This window comes from Stegodyphus dumicola, chromosome 7, assembly GCF_044657685.1.
Source record: "Stegodyphus dumicola isolate Sdum_Otavi_A_Nest chromosome 7, ASM4465768v1".
NCBI lineage: Eukaryota > Metazoa > Arthropoda > Arachnida > Araneae > Eresidae > Stegodyphus > Stegodyphus dumicola.
The window spans coordinates 115,225,991-115,243,637 of NC_140774.1; the positions used below are offsets into that span (position 1 = coordinate 115,225,991).

General features: G+C 34.6%; 1 protein-coding gene across 1 annotated transcript; it reads left to right on the forward strand.

Annotated features, from left to right (window-relative positions):
• The first annotated feature begins 384 nt into the window (after positions 1 to 384).
• Positions 385 to 4,869, forward strand: LOC146996319 (cilia- and flagella-associated protein 43-like). The gene is made up of 3 exons (XM_085821418.1): positions 385 to 421; positions 518 to 3,542; positions 3,822 to 4,869. Exons 1-3 carry the CDS (start codon positions 385 to 387, stop codon positions 4,867 to 4,869), a joined length of 4,110 nt encoding a protein of 1,369 aa, XP_085677544.1.
• Positions 4,870 to 17,647: the final 12,778 nt, after the last annotated feature.

Below are 17,647 nucleotides of genomic sequence, written 5' to 3' on the forward strand. Positions count from 1 at the left end.
TTAAAATGATTTTGTTTACTTTTGCGCAGTATATGTCTGAGATTATTATCTCAGATTATAATAATATGTATCATTTAAAAGAATAAGTAAATTGTGAGTATAACAAAATTATAACTTATGTTTAAGTTATGTTATTCATATTATATTTAACCTACAGATAATTTGGAATTATTTTGAATAGGAATAATCCAGAATTTTATGTAAAATAATTTAAGTATTTTTTCATATACTGCCACTAAAATAGTGAGCATTCTATTATTTAAGAAGCTTTTAATTTTTTATTTATATATTTTTGCAGATTTTCTTTAAAGATAGACTATTTAATTATTAGAAATGGCAACACTAATGTTGTTTTCATTTTTCTTTATTTTTCACAACTTTGCCATGGCTTCCGAAAATCTTGATACCATCTGGGTCCAAGGTAAATGTGATGGCGATGGGCATTTTCTTTCAAATGAGGAAATTTGTTTTCCTTGTGATTCATTTATTAAAATCTGCAAAACTCAAGAATTTTCAGAAATTTGCGTACAAGGTCCAGAACATGGAATAAGTTGCTTAACAGCAGATTCGTCATTGCAACTACTGGCGTTAAGCGACAGATCAGTGAAAGCGAAATTTTTCGTTGTTGTTTATCCTGAATGCAAACTTATATCTGTTTTTGAGAATGACACAGATGGTGCTTTCATATCACTTTCTTTTTCTGAAAGTAGGTACTTGTTGGCATTGCAAGGTCCTCCATGTTTCATCTTAATTCTGTGGAACTGGCGCACCGGAACAAAACTTTCAGAAATTGATAATTACACTCCTCTAAATCAAGTATTTTCATGCAGTTTATCAGTTTACCCAGCTTGCAACAAATTCGCTTGCCTTCGGCAAAATGAAAGATTTCACTTTTACGAAATAGATGATATATGCGAAGAAGTGCAGCTGCGAAAAAGAACAGTTTATCTTCCTTTGAAGGACGAAAAAATTGGATCAAAGACGTTAACCGAAAAAGATGTTTGGAATTTGAACATTTTTGATAAAATGAGTCCTGAATTATGGGGAATTCATTCGGAACTTCTGCATAAAGTACCTCTGAACGTAATTTGCGAAAAATTATCAGAAGCTAATTTAATCAAATTCAATGATTTCTTAAATAAACAAAGCAGACTAAGATCCACTTGCTACTGCTGGACGGCAAGTAGAGATATTTTAGTTGCTTGCACGAATGGAACTATTCTGAAAATTCTACATGCCAATTTGTCTATGGAAACAGTTCATACTTCTGAAGTAAAAGATTCAAATAACGATTTAATAACTAGTATGACTTTAAATTCTAAGTATTTATATATTATTAAAGGAAATGATTTATTTTCAATGACCGATCTCCGAGAATGGAATTTGGTTAAAAGATTATCCTTGAACGAACCAGTTATACACATGAAGTTTTCACCAAACTTTCAGCAGTTACTGTTTACGATGCAAAGTGGGAGTCTACTCATGCATGAAGCCATTGAAGAAACGAATGCTGACATTTGTTGCTTGGTGTCAAACATATCCAGTACCTTGGTAGTGGGTATTTTTGTGAAAGATTCTACTTATTGCGTAACAGCGAAAGCTTGCGGCTTGATTGAATCATGGGAATTACGTACGGGAGCACCTTCGTCTCACATAAATATCGATGAGGCCTTATGCTGTATGGAAGGATCACCATCTAGTTCAATTGTTTTGATAGCAGCAAGGAATACGCATCTCTATATAATTGATGTTTCATGTACCGATTATATGAAACTGATTTACGTAGTAAGACCTTGTGAGACAAATATTTACGTTATAAGCTGTGATATTTGGGGTAAATATGCGATTCTTGTATCAAATGATCATAAAGTTTTTGTAATTAACATTTTACCTTCTATTGGTTTTTATATACTAGGATATTATTTACTCAAACATGCAATTGTAGATGTGACGATTTTTAGTGACAAATTGGAAGAAAGGAGTACTGTCTTCCTTTTATGTGAACTTGAAAACGATGAAAGAGGAACAAGTAACTGTATTGTGTCTTTTGATATACCATATGATTTCAGTATGAACTATAAAAACTATTGGGCTGATGAATCAGGAATCTTCAGCGAAGCTGCCTTATATATGAAAGAAACATATTTAGAACAACGTTATTCAAGTATTGCGGTGCATCGCAAATTCGGATTATACCTTTATATCCCATCTTTGATGGCAATACAAAATATTCCTTTTCATTCTAATCTTGACATAGATAATATGTCAACCGTAGCTTATAACAAGGTACTTGATACCTCTGATAAATGCCAGTTAATGCTTTCCCCAAATCATGAACTTATTTTATGTGCAGGCCAGAAGGGTAAAATCTGTGCATGGCAGATACCAGATTTTCAGATGTGTTACATGATTGACAATCCCATAAATGACAGAAGTAAAAATCACATGCCTAATATTGCATTTTCATTGGATGGAACGTCTTTCATATATGGTGGAAGCAATGGCCTGATTGGTTGCTGTGGTTTCTTTCCTAAAAGTATAGAGCCAGACCAATGTTTATGGCTTGACTATCTCAGCGAAAAGAGAAAAGAGGAAAATAATGTTCTCTCAAAATTATCTGTGCAGGTTAAGACTGTATTGTTAGCATGGGATGTAGAACAAATTAATATACTAAATGCAGATGTTTATACAAATTTAAGGGAACAAAAAGAAAAATTAGAAGATATTTTCCAAAATATACAAAGGAAAACTGAGAGCTTGGTTAACGAAAATTCCTTGTTGCCGCTTGAGCATCAGATCACAAGCGAAGAATTCATCTTTGACGAAGAACTGAAAGAACAATTTCTAGCGCAGAGGGCAGAAATCCTTGCTAAACATCAGATAGTTTTAGATGAAAAAATAGCTAAAAATATGAAACTTGTTGAGGATATTAAGAACGAATGCATCAATAATATGTTGGTGAAAGGTAAAATTCTCAAACCCTTACGAGACGGAAGGAGTCTATATAATTACTCGATACCAAAAATTACAATAGAAGAAGAAAAGGAAATCGATCATGCTTTCAGAACTTTCTCGTTACAAAAGTGCTTCAGAGATATAAGTGATGAAAAGAAAACTCTAGATATTAAAGAACATTTGACATTTAAGGAAACTGCAGAAAATCAAAACAAGGAAGAAATAGGTACCGAATTGCTTCAAGAGCCATTTCAGTTGCAAAGCAGGGAAGATAAAATAAACTATGCTTTTATAATAAAATATATAATACTTATGAAGCGTTTGTCATTCAATAAATTATTTGAAAATTTAGTTGAGCTGAGGAAGAATACAGTGAACTCTATCAAATCTGATAACGCCAGACTTAAAGAAATTTTCGCTATGTTGCAAAAGGAACAAGAGCTGTGGGATCCTGAAGAATTTGACGAAAGTTTATCCTTTTCATTTGATGTTACTGACGAAGAAATTCAAGCAGCTTGCAAATTGCATTCAAAGCAGGAATCCGAAAAACCCAGAGGTATTGCCGATTATTTTCTGAAAGATGAGTGGTTGTTAAAGCAAAAAATAACTCAGAAAAAGAAATTTCAGCCGAAGCTAAAAAAAGAAATTTTAGGAAGATTGAAGAAAGAGAGTGATAAATTATTAAAGCACGTAAATGAGCTGGTAGAAAACTATAATACTGCGCATGAAAATTTAGTAGATGACAAACTACAACTGGATTTAAACATCAATCAAGATGAACTACAAATCTTCCTCCTCCATTTCTCAGTGGCGAATAATATTTTATTTAAGAAATGGGAAGTTAAATACCAGAATTATATTAACAGTTTACTCTTCCAAAATGCTGAATATAACCCTCGTATTGAAGCTCTCGTGAATTCAATTACTAGATCAGAAAAAATGGCTAGAAGCTTGGAACATGAAGCTGTAGCCTTAGATGAAGAAGTTGAACATTTGAGCAAAATCTCCAGAAACAAAATGGCGTTTTTAGCAGCATATAAGGAAAGGCCAAAAATGAAAATTAATGAAACGACTTTAGATCCATACAAACAGCAAGGAGGGTTATCATCTTTTGATTATGCAAAGATGTTCGAGGATCTAAACAGGAAGAAACACAGACCTTCGAAAGTTCCACCACAGGTATGGAAAAAGCTTTGTATCATGCGAGAAAAACGTGCTTTCTTAGAAGAGCGGGCTCAGACATGTTGGCAAGAAGTTAAAGCAAATATTTCAGAAAAAGACAGGTTAGGAGAAATGAGAAAAAGTCTTCAGTCCGAAATAGTGCAAAAAGAAGAGGAACTGAAATCTCTGCACTTAAATCGATTGAAGTGTACTTATGAGACAGCGATGGTATTTTCGATAGTGAACTCGGATCTTGAGATGCCTTATCCGGATAGTTTAGATTTCAGGCAGGCTATGTATATTCGAAAATCTCACATAGAAGCCATTAACAGCATGATCTGCAATGCAGGTGACGCCAAACTCGATATATTGAAAAAAATCGCAAAAGCCAACTTCCACTTCGAGAGAAACCAGGTCAGACTTCGAAAAATGGACCTAGAGATAAGAGACATGATGAGCGATATAGAAACAATCAAAAGCATACCTCTCAGTAAGGACGTTCAGAAGATTATTCATGATCCAAAGGCTTTCAGTCCAGAAGCGAAAATTGATGCCCTGGAGAAATCTGCGCAAATGGAACGGAATGAAATTGAAAAACAGATAAAACACGTAAAGGAGCGAATAGTGAGTATCAAGACAAAGATGGAGAATTTAAACAAAGAAATGAACGAGAGGAAACGGGAGATAGAAGTACTGAAAGGAGATATTGCAGAACTTCGGAAGCTTGGAAAAATGACCAAGGGAAAAAAATAAAAGTTTAACAAATATTAAGTGTATGCAAAATGGCATTTACTTTTTTCTGCATATTTCACGAAGTAACAAAAAATTATTACTCCTCAACTTATTTCTTAGCTTGAAATTTCTAATACTAGAATTTAATTAGTAATAAACTATTTCGTTATTATTATGAATGAAAATTATCAGTAATGTCCAAGGTAGTCCAAATATGTATGGTAACATATATACATTGTGTACGTTTGGTAATAAATCCAAATTTTCTAAAAATATAAGGTTTTTAAACAAATTTCTCAAACTTTTGGCTTTCCTTCTATTAAGAGAATATTTGTTTTGCAATATGCGTTCCGTTAACTACATTATTGTATCTTGATCCAAGGAAAAACATTCGTCTATAATAAAACTTATGAAAATATTTCAAACATATGTGCAACCTAAATGATCTTGCTGCTGTAATATAAATTGTTATTTGGTAATTTTATTAGACATCTTAGGAACTAAAAACGTGAAATTTCTGCTATGGCTTCGTCGGTGAGAATGTTCTGGTGGTCAAACTGTCTAAAAAAATATAGAGTTGAAAGAATCGATAGGAAATGAAGCTTAAGCCTAATAAAATTTTTAAATGACGTAATATCTTGTTACAAAAGATTTTAAATCCAATAAATCTATCTTGAAATGTAAACTAAGTAAAAATTATTGGTTTCTTTGCAATGGTTGTTTTCAAGTTCATCTAGAAATATAGGAAATGAATGCAATTCTGTACCTACCTGCAACGAACGGTATACAGTATTTTTGCTATTTATAATTAAAAATTATACAATACCCATCGTTGGTAGTCATCGTTATCGTTATCTGAAAAGATCACACAGAAATCGCAAGTATGTATTGATTTTAACGTCATTTATTGTACAAGACATTATCATTCAAGCCCACCAGAAGCTGAGCGGTTAAAGCCTCTGAACACTGACAGTTACGTCCAGGTTCGAATTTGGGAGAATGAGCTGACTGCATGGGCGTTTTTGTAGTTTTTTCCATGTCTGATGAGGACATGGGCCACTTTCCTTTAAAGCGTACTCCACGCGGCATTCCTCCCTCTCCTTGTAGTACCTAATGGCGGAGCACGTAATAAATAAATCATATATAGGCATCATTCTTTCTCGTTTAGCTCAAGTGATGTAATATGTATTAATGAATCACAAATAATAGAAAATATACTTTTAAATCGATTGTAGAAGTACAGATGAATATGTATTTTCTATTTAAAAGATTTCCATAATAGGTAGAATGCTTGACTAATGCCTTTTCGTACACCGTGTATGAATTCGATACTATTAAATTAAGTAACAAATGGCACACAGATAATATGATCAGTTTGTAAAGTATTTGCTCCCTCCTCCACATGCCTTCGTGGTGCAACTGCATGTACGTGCCAAATGACTCTACAGTGGTACCCGAACTAACTAAAATGCGAGGGAACATATTTCAGCTTTACCAGAATTTGACGTTTGAGTTTCCGCTTCTCCAGTCGCCTTTTAAGTCGGGGAAGAATGTACACTATTTTCTCCCTCCTTATCGCGTGTTTTCGTGATGTAATTGATGTAATTGATTATAGCAATAAGAAAATGCAGAGTTCGAACTCCGACGACAGCACTGCACATTTTTTTATATTTCCTGCTTTGATGAACGTAAGCATTCTGAAAGTTAAAACTAGAGTTCAAGTTTTGCCTTAAAACATCAATCACCTTTTCCCTTTAAACGATGTAATTTGAAAAAAACAAACGGAAATATGTTTAGTTGGCCACAATAACTTGTCACTTGAAATACCTAGTAATATTAAACGCCTTCAGTGTAAGATTTTTTATAACCGATGTTGAAAAGTTGAATAGAAGATAGAATACTGATGCTACTAAATATTAATTTTCAAATATGAAGTTTCTAAAATAAAAGCTGATAATTAAATGAAAGACATGTTAACAAATTTCAACACTGCTGTAACGAACAAAATAGCTAACTTTTGAAATATCAACACATGATCAAATATTCTAATTACTATATACTATTATTGAGTCAGCTCCAAGTAACTAAAAGTGCCATTTACCCCGAATTAAATCATTAATTTTCAAAACGACGAGCGTATTTCAGTTTTTATATGCTTCTTAAATTTGTTCTCAGGTCAAAAACGTTTTTTTATATTTATAGCAAAATTGCCATAAAAAGTACCATTTTATAATAAACTGAATTGTTTTTAACAAGTGTAGCAGTTGGATAACAAATGGAGTTGATAAAAAAAGAAGAACAGAAAATAAAAAAAAAATTCCTTATTATGCAGGAGCTTCACTTTTCACACATAATGCAGCCTGAAATTTACCAGTCTTTCAGAACTAATACAATTTATTAAGAGCGTTCATATATAATGTGTTAATCATTTTTATTACTAGCCCAAAGGGCTATTAATTTCGTTTTGGCATTTTGCATTGATTCACTATAAATGTCGGCTCACTTTTCAAAAGGTTGCCATCAAATATTAGAGCCCTGCATTATATTTAAAAAATTAAATAATGAAGAATCTGCATGAATGTATGTATGTTTCTCGCACTGTGAAAAAATAACGGTAACTAGAGACATCAAATTTTGAATAACGTAGTTCTCCATTCGAATATGGGCATCTGAAAAACCCACATTTGGAACTTCAAAATTGTTTTATTATCTATTCCATATTTTGTAAAGCATTTAAGAATTTTTGATTAAAACACGCAACGATTTCAAAGCGGGCAGTGGCAACACTGTACAAAAAAAAAAAAAAAAAAAAAAAAAAAAAACACTTTTTTTCTCCAGCACGCGAGACTGTGTATCGGAAATTCTAAAGATTTGCTCTTTTAAATATTTTGTGATATTGCTGTTTGACAGCATTTTATGCTTTAGATGCAAAGAACATGATATTTGACAAATAAAGGTAACACAAAAAACGGGAAAAAAAACGCCCAGATTCTTCAGATTCAGATTCAGTTTTTTTTTTTTTTTTTTTTTTTTTTTTTTTTTTTCTCTCTCTCTCTTCTCTTTGTCCATTATCTATTTCTTTTTCTGTTAGAACACTACAAATACTTAATTATTTATATGAGGTTGATTGATTTCGTTGACACGTGTGTATTTTCTTTAATAAACATTCGAAATCTGCATAAATTACAAATGATAATCTCATTGAACGATTTTAATTTTCAAATTTAACTTTTTTTTATTTATTCTTTCATTATTTTAATATTTGATTTAATTTTATCTGTTGATTTTAATATGTGATGAATCTTATTTATCATTTTAATTAAAAGGTGATTAGCTGATACCACTGATAAAACAGAAGCTCTCATCTGTAAAGTTACGTAGGTAAATAAGACATACTAAATAACATGCATACGTGTCTAAACCACATTTGGAAACTGCCAGACATTTTTATCAATTTGTAATAAAGTTATCCGTTCTAAAAACATTACTTTCAAGTTTTTAATTAGTTTTAAAGTTTTGAATTATTATTAACACTAGAAAGGCAGTGCTTTTTATATACTTATCAGAACCACGGTGCAGGTTGGTTTGACCCCAAACAGAAAATACCTAAAATATGCGCAAGTGCGCAATCAATATTTCTCAGAATTTACGTTACATTATAACGTTGCGCGCCTCTAACTAGCACGCAACCAAGAGGTGACTGTGAAAGCTTGTATAAACCACAGAGTCTTATAAGGGTTTAAGTCCCTTTTTATTCAACGTACTAATTTACAATTGCGTCCTCTTGACGCTTACAAACTTTGCCAACTAGACAGTCCAAATAAAATAATAACCTGAAAAGAAAATAAAGACAAGATTCTAACTACGAGGCTCTCTAAAATAACTAACTCACCGCGTTTTACAAATACCGCAGCTAATTCAGCAGACTTGAAGCTCACTGGAACAATTGCAACTACTTCCCGCCAAGCACATAGGCCGCAACGCGGGGTTCTTTAATTCTCGATTTCTACCTCCGCGCTCGCTAAGTAAGAATAACTCTCTCACCGAACTTGTTTCCTTCTATTTAAATCATACTACTTCCGCTGATAATTTGAATGCTTGCGCGTTCTACTCAAATTTACATATTCTGGCATTGGCAGTTCCAGGGGAAAGTAAGGCTTGACAGGAAAGATGGTTTAAACTTAAAATAAATGTTAGTTAAAATAAATATAAACCCTACATTTGCCGCTGCCAGAATTTGGAAAACTTGGAAGCAGGTCCTACAAACGACCTGTTGTAAGTTTATCTAATTCTGAACTAACTGGCGAAAGCCTCGTTTACACAAAAAAAATCTTATGTAACAATTAAAATTCTGTTAGTCGTTATAAAGCTTTCTTCTTACAGCAACTTTTCCTGGACTTCATCAATCAATCTTGGTCTTTCCTTCCAGCATCTGGAAGGAATAAGTATCAGTATCTTTCTACATACATTATAATTTACACTTTCTTGACACAATAAATTTTTGTTTTTAACGTTTCGTTTCTCTTAGTTATTGCTTACTTCACATTCATTCAATTTTTCAAGCATTAATTTAACTTTACCCTGGCTCTCCACCATGTGTGGTGTCAAACGGGAATATTCGTGTTTTAGTCTTACAACACTTCCCCTAACCACCATGATTTGTTAGAATTCAACAACCAAATAGACACACCTTACTCGACATTCTACAACTCAATGAGCTACTTTAATATTCTTAAAAATTCAAATGTAGGTGGAGAACCCTACAAAACACATTCATTCTAACTTCCCCCTCATTCATCTTTAAACATGCAGGCTTTCGCTCTAAAGCATGACTTTATCTACAATTTACTACTTAAATTTTGACTTCATTGCTTTTAAGCATTCACTTTTAGCATCTAAAATTTTATGCTTCTATACTAAATTCTACTTTTACATAACATTCAAGTATTTATGTACATTTACAAAATTTTAATACATATGATTTTTACAATTTACCATAAAATGAATAAGAGAAAATAAATTTTTACTTTACTCATTCTTTGCCAAGCTGGCGGCACTGAAACTAAAATTCTTATTAATACAAGAATACGAAGTTATTTTTGTCTTCGGCCACATTTTTGGCTTTAACATAACAGAATTAGTCTTTCGACCAACAGAAAATGCTTGTTTTTTAGCTTTTACACTTAAAGAAAATAATACTTTTGCCTTAGCTAAATAAAGTAAAACAAAACTAAGTCTCAACCGAGACATATTGACTTTCGTCAAAACATAGAACTTCGTACTTATGCATAACATTTCGGAACAAAAGAGAAAAAAAAAATTATAGAAGGTTTTAACTTATCTTTGAGTTTACGATGCTTGAAACTCCGTCATCCGTTTTTGACAAAATTGATCCCAAGTTAGAGGTGTCATGGATGTCAATCTTCTCCTTGTTGATCTCCAATTGTAGTCCCCGTTGATCTTTCTTTTGCGTCCTCTACATGCTGGCCTCTTGACGGAGTAATCGTCTGGTTGTTGTCCTTTGCGTTTCTGCCTGGGACGGCTGGTCTTGACGTCCTCCGGTCTGGAGTCCTTCTTGAATTTCTTCTGTTCGTCGTATTTTTGTGCCTCCTGTTGGCGTTTCAGTTTCCGGAACGGCGGCCTTGCTGGCACCTGACTCTGTGGCCGTGTGCGCGTTCTCCTTGATGTGTAATTTCTCCTGCCATCTTTTGTAGGTGGTGTTTTCGTCTTTACTACGGTTTCTTTACCCGGTTCATCTGTATTTTTGTTTTTCTTAAACGCCGGAGTTTGAAAATCCTTTTTTCTTTTTGATGCCGACGTCCGGGTTGTAGAAGTGCTAGGTCTCTCTTCAGTCCTCCGTTTCTTGGGTGGTGGAATAGTTGTTGCAGTCTCTGGCCCTTCTATTTCGTTTAGACTTGAGTCCTGTAAGAAACTTTTAAGGATTTCAAAATCATTGGGATTATAGTATTTTTTCACCTGGTCGGGACTTGCTTTACAGATTTCCCCTCTCTCGTTTTTAAGATATAAGACTACTCCTTTGATTTCCTGAATTACATAGGGGCCTTCAAACTTTGGAGCTAGCTTTGCCATAAAATTGTCTGGGGCACTTGATAAAGAAAATTTCCGTTTCAATACTTTATCCCCAACTTTAAAATCTGCTTCACGGCGTTTTCTATCGTAATATAACTTTTGTCTATTTCTTGCCGTATCGGAAGTTTTAAGCGCCTGATCAATTAGTTTTTGCACGTCCTTTTGTCTAAATTCCTGCTCTCTTTGTTGCACAAAGAATAATTTATCTAAAGGCGTAATTAACTTTCTGCCTAAAAATAATTCTGCTGGAGTTTTTCCCGTAGTATCATGATGTGCCGTTCTTAAAGCATAAGCTAATTCATTTATGTAGCCATCCCACCGCTTGTGATGTGTGCTAACGTAACTGCGAATTATTTTTACAATGTTTTTATTAACTCTTTCTGCTATGTTAGCCTGTGGTCTATACGGAACCATTTTGATATGGCGTATATCAAGTCCATTGCATATGTTTTCAAATATTTGACTAATGAATTGTTTTCCGTTATCGCTAATGACTTTTATCGGTGCACCGTATTTTAAAATGTATCTGTGTAAGAATGCATCTGCGACTGTTTTGGCTGACGCGCGTTTAAGTGGAACAATTTCTATCCATTTTGAAAAATGATCTACTATTACTAAAAGAAAACGATTTTTATTTAACTCGCTCTGGGGGAAGAGACCAAGGAGATCTATGCCTAAAATTTCATTCGGAAATGTAGCGCGAATGCTATTTAAGTACCCGGCCGGGCTGTAATTAATATCATTTATTAACTGACATTGATTGCAGGACCTGACATACGCCGTTACTATTTTGTATAATTGCGGGAAATATACCGCCTCGAATACCCTTTTTAAAGTCTTTCTGACCCCGAGGTGGCCCGCTGTTTTTTTTTTCGTGCAACTCCTTCAAAATGCTTAATCGAAGCGAGGCTGGGATGACTGGCTTATACTCAAGATTTTCGTTCGTTGTTTTCGTATAGAATAATAAATTATCTATTATTTCATAGTTTTTTGCTCTATTTCGTATCGCATCGATATCTGTATGCTCAAAGCTTTCGGGGTCTTTTAAATAAGCATAGATATTTCCAAATTCAGGATCAGCTTTCAGTTCAGTAATAACCGTATCTCTAGAATCTAAAATTTTTGAAGTCAACACAGCGCATTTAAGTTCATTACCTTCATCGTCCAGTTTTATACGAGAAAGTGCGTCAGCTACATTGTTTTCCTTACCCGTTTTATATTTTATTGTGATATTATATTCTTGGAGTTTTAAAGCCCATCTTATTAACCTGGGCGTTAGGTTTTTTCCCGAGTAAAGTCTACCAACCGCCGCATGATCCGAAAAGACTGTTACTGGCGATTTGCCGAAATAAACTCGAAATTTGTGTACAGCCATTAATACGGCTAATGTTTCTCTTTCTGTAGCTGTATAATTCCTTTGTGCTTGATTCAATGTTTTACTAAAAAATGCCAGCGGATGGTTATTTTGCGCACCCACCGCATAGTCTGATGCATCTGCCGCAATTTCCAGGTTTTCGTCCCCCTCAGGGAATTTTAAAACAGGGGCATTAATAAGCGCTTCTTTTAATCTTTCAAAAGCCGTGTTAGCTTCCGCTGTCCACGTAAATTTACTCTTTTTTCTTTTGATTACTAAGAGTGGTTCAACAATATTAGCAAAATCTTTTATGAAAGATCGATAGTAAGAACATAGTCCAAGGAAAGACGAAAGTTTCTTGGCGGTGTTGGGCGGTGGGAAATTCTTAATAGCTTTTATTTTTGAATCTTGCGTTTCTATACCCTTTTGCGAAATTTTATAACCGAGATATTTAAGTTCTTTAGTTGCGAACTTGCATTTTGAGGCGTTAATTGTAAGACCGGCCTCTTTTAATAATTTAAAAACTTGTTCGAGGTCACTAATGTGTTGTTCCAACGTACCACTCGTTATAATTATATCATCTAGATAAATTAAAGTTGATTTTCCTAGGACAGGCTTTAGAACAATGTCCATAGCTCTCTGGAATGTTGATGGGGCCCCACACAACCCAAAAGGCATGCGTAAAAATGCATAAGTGCCCGATTTTGTTATAAACGCGGTTTTATGTATATCTTCGGGTCTCATAGCTATTTGATAGTCGCCAGACGTTAAGTCCAAAGTAGACATATATCTCGTCGATTTGATCTGTCTAATGATCTCGTCTATAACCGGCAAAGGGTAAACTGGGAATTTAGTTATGCTATTTAGTTTTCTATAATCGATAGCAAACCTCCAAGCCCTTTTATCCGAAGGAGGAAACTCGTTCTTTTTCCTACATAATACAACTGGACTCGCGTATTCACTATTTATGGGCGTTATTATTTTATTCTTTAACATCTCCTGAATATGTTCTTCGATGATTACGTCTTTTTGTTTATCATAGCGGTAAGGTTTAGTCCTACAAGGTTTTGTAGATAAAAATTCTTTTTGAAGAACTTTTCACTCATGAAATTTCCTTCTGCTCCTGTATCGATGAGGGTTTCTACTGGTACATCGCCAACCAGGACTGGTGAGTTTTTTACGATGACTGTATTTAGATGTCTATTTGAGGGTTTTTCTAAAACTTCCGGGGTCTGGACCCTCCCTTTCACAGGCCCCTCTAGTCGTTTAAAGCTTTCCTTTCAATCTGTGTCTTCTGGGTACGCGGATGCTTATTTTCAAATTTTCTTTTTGGGCCTTGCCCTTCGAGTTTCGATGCGTTAGCTTGATATTTCTTTCCCCCATATGAGCGATTTCCATTTCTTGTTTCCTCCTTCCTTCTGGTACTTTGAGAATATATTTCCCCTCTCGCTCTTTCCGCGATTCTACGATTTTGAAACTTCACCGCCAATTCGAAGAGTTCCTGCAATGTTCTTGGGTTTCTAATTTCAAAGTAGTCTTGGACAGCGGGTAACAATCTTGGTAATATTATTTCAATAATCTCCTCATCGGGTTTCTTGCCATACAGCATATCCGTTAGCTTGATTTTTCGTAAAATAAAGTCCGTCAATTCTGCTGTATCCCGTTGATAGAAACTATATAGTTCGGCTTCCAGCCGTGCGCGATCTTTCACTATGGGGAAGGCCTTTACTAACGATTTTTTGAAATTTTCAAAAGTATACGTCGGGCTTCCAAATTCACCTAGAAAAAATTTGCCTATATTTTTCCACCATAGCGCGGCCTGTCCTCTTAGTGCTGATGTGGCAATAGCAACTTTTTGTCTTTCAGGCACAGGATAGAGCTGAAAGTGATTTTCTATACCTTCTAAAAATACTGACACCGAATTTTTTTCCGTCGAAATAGACGTTTGGCTTGATTGATGCTCTCAAAGTCTGGACCAGGTATCCAAATCCTTCTAACTGAGTTGTCATTTCTTGGTGTTGTCCAGCGGCTTCCATCCAATTTTCGGCCATTTCAGTTCGATAAGTGTTCGGGAGCCAATATAACGTTGCGCGCCTCTAACTAGCACGCAACCAAGAGGTGACTGTGAAAGCTTGTATAAACCACAGAGTCTTATAAGGGTTTAAGTCCCTTTTTATTCAACGTACTAATTTACAATTGCGTCCTCTTGACGCTTACAAACTTTGCCAACTAGGCAGTCAAAATAAAATAATAACCTGAAAAGAAAATAAAGACAAGATTCTAACTACGAGGCTCTCTAAAATAACTAACTCACCGCGTTTTACAAATACCGCAGCTAATTCAGCAGACTTGAAGCTCACTGGAACAATTGCAACTACTTCCCGCCAAGCACATAGGCCGCAACGCGGGGTTCTTTAATTCTCGATTTCTACCTCCGCGCTCGCTAAGTAAGAATAACTCTCTCACCGAACTTGTTTCCTTCTATTTAAATCATACTACTTCCGCTGATAATTTGAATGCTTGCGCGTTCTACTCAAATTTACATATTCTGGCATTGGCAGTTCCAGGGGAAAGTAAGGCTTGACAGGAAAGATAGTTTAAACTTAAAATAAATGTTAGTTAAAATAAATATAAACCCTACAACATATTTTATATAAAACAACGGTAACTACCTAAATTTTAGAAAATCGTATTATTTAAAGTTAAGTAGGATAGCTTAGTGAGTGTGGGTTAATGAGGCTGGCAAATATCTTAGTTAATTTCTGTGATGATGTCCAAGACGTTGCAAATTTTAATGATGGTAGATGGATTTTTTGTAACGACGTGTTGTTATGCTTCCATGTTGCTTGACGGAAGTAACAAACATGTTGATTCCATTATGAGGTTGTAGGAGATAGTGGTCTGGGCTGCGCTCTTGATCAAAGACTTCAGTATTTAAAATATTGTGTCTCTTTTAGTACGAGGGATCAGTTATGAAGCGAGTCTGAGGAACAGAAATTTACTACGTGATTGAAATTTGCTGGACAGTTTCTTGTCTTCCAACCTCACTCTTGTTCAATTCTTGCTGCCGTTGCTGCTGTGCTTCATGCTGTGTAGAATCATTTCAGAATTGAGAAAGGTGCTGGAATTCTTTCCTATCTAGGATCGATGTTGTTCACAGCTTCTTGGGACAGGAAAAACTTCCGATGAGTCATGTATAAGGATACCATAGCGGTCTTTAGACAGCGAAGAACGACAGACATGTATGTACCTGCTTATGATTAGTAGCCACCAGGTGACCAGCCCTCCGTCACCCACATATCTACCTACACAGTGAAGGTTTTTCAAAATCACACTTCTAAAGTGACTACATTTTTCAACGTTTCGTTGTTCCAAAATCAAACTTAAATGATTTTATTGTTTTCGGATCAAGAAATTAATTTGCTTGTGTAGTAATTGCGTAAACATTCTTACAGAAAAATCTACATTTCAGTTTAACATGACAACATGACCCAAAACATTTGAAAAATCGAGGATTATTTGTAACTTGCATAAGAATTATGAAAATGACATGAGTATGGTCTGAAATAATAGATTTAGTATTACGTGAGAAATTAATTAAATCGTATTTAACTTGAGGTTAACATTTACTTAATCATGAAGAGTGCATTTTAGATGTTTAATATCTCCGTTTTAAAGATTTTTAATATCTTCATGTTTTCTGTTATGAAAGTATCTGCTGTAAAATTTTAGTCCTTTATCTACCTATTTATTTATTCAGATTTTATTATTCTAACTTTAATTTTTATTTCTGATTTTTATACTAGAAAACTTCCAAAACAATATTTTGTAAACATCTTGATAGCTAATAATGAATAAAATTCCTTTTTAAACATTTAATTGTTATAAAAATGGCGACGAGAAAAAATATGCACAGCGTGGACCCACTCAACTGATAAATTTTGGTATTTACGGAGTGTTAAATGTTACCATTTTTTTCGAATTTGCTATACTTTTTCTATTGGAGATATAAATTGATGAAGATACCCAGAGCTAAGAATTATTACTGCTTAGAACTGTAAAAAGGTTTGGTTTTGGTTTATTAGATTACGGCAAAGCACTCAAAGGCTATCTGCCTTAAGGGAAGGATGTCTTCGTGGAGGACTTTTTAAGGAAAACTGGCTCATATACACGTTGCACATGGGGAAATCCACGAAAACACCCATGCAGCCAACCCGTTCGCGGGATTCGAAATTTGGACCGAACTACCAGTGTTCAGCGACGTTACCGCTCGGTCGCTGGTGGGCTAAAACTTTCTTTTCCTAAATCATTGAAGTTTTGCAGCCATCCGAAAAAATAGTTGTACAAGGCTCAATCCACTCTTTAATACACTGCATCACCTCCTTAAAATGATGTTTATTTTAATTCGATGTAACTAGATATACTAATGTAAATATATTGTTTGTATGAAGTACAATGTACAATGAAAGTTTGTATGTATGTTCGAAGTAATTATGTTATTTCAATCTGCCATAATCCAACTTTTGTTAATAGGTTAATTTCTTTGCAATAATTGTATACTATGTATTTGTAATTGTATATTCAATACGTAAGTCTAATATTAATGTAAAATTACTATGTAAATGTCTTGGTAGGCTAGCATCCGATGCGGGCCAACTAAAAGCCCAGCGGGGTACAGTAGTGCGGCGGAGCAACACCTGTAAAAGTCACTGACGAAGTTCTGGTGCTCCGTCCTTTTTTCCCTGTCCCTGTCCCTGCATCACCGTTTTCTTACTTCTATCATGCACAGCCACTAAAAATAATCTCCCAGACACTCTTGCAACCACGTCTCTCATTGCAGCATAGGCCATTTCAAAACACGCACGACACTAACCAACGAGCAATTAAACCACTCCAGGAAAAGAGTTTTCAACGTCAAAAGAGTTGCCATACAACACGCAATGGCGCCCAAAACCAGCGAAGATCACATATCGCCACATTTGGTGATCTTAGCGCGCATATAAGAGTAGAGCCAAAACGTTTTTTGCTCTTCTACCATGTTTATTCACAAAGTTTATATGAATTGCTAACACACAAAAATATAACTTCATCATTGGAAAATATCAAAATGTTTAATAAAATTATACTTCTTTTGAATCTGAAGATGGCAACGATTTGTTAAGCAATTTAAAATGGAATTCTAAGTTTGTGACCTTTTTTGTGTGTGCGTTTTTTTAAACAGGGAAAATATTATATAGATTTATGCTCAATTTTTAATTCTTATTGACATGCGATTTATACTGCATAGAGTTTCACTCATTTTCTTATTCCGTAACTAGAGAATTGGAGGGCTTACTAGTAGTTTCAGAATAGGAT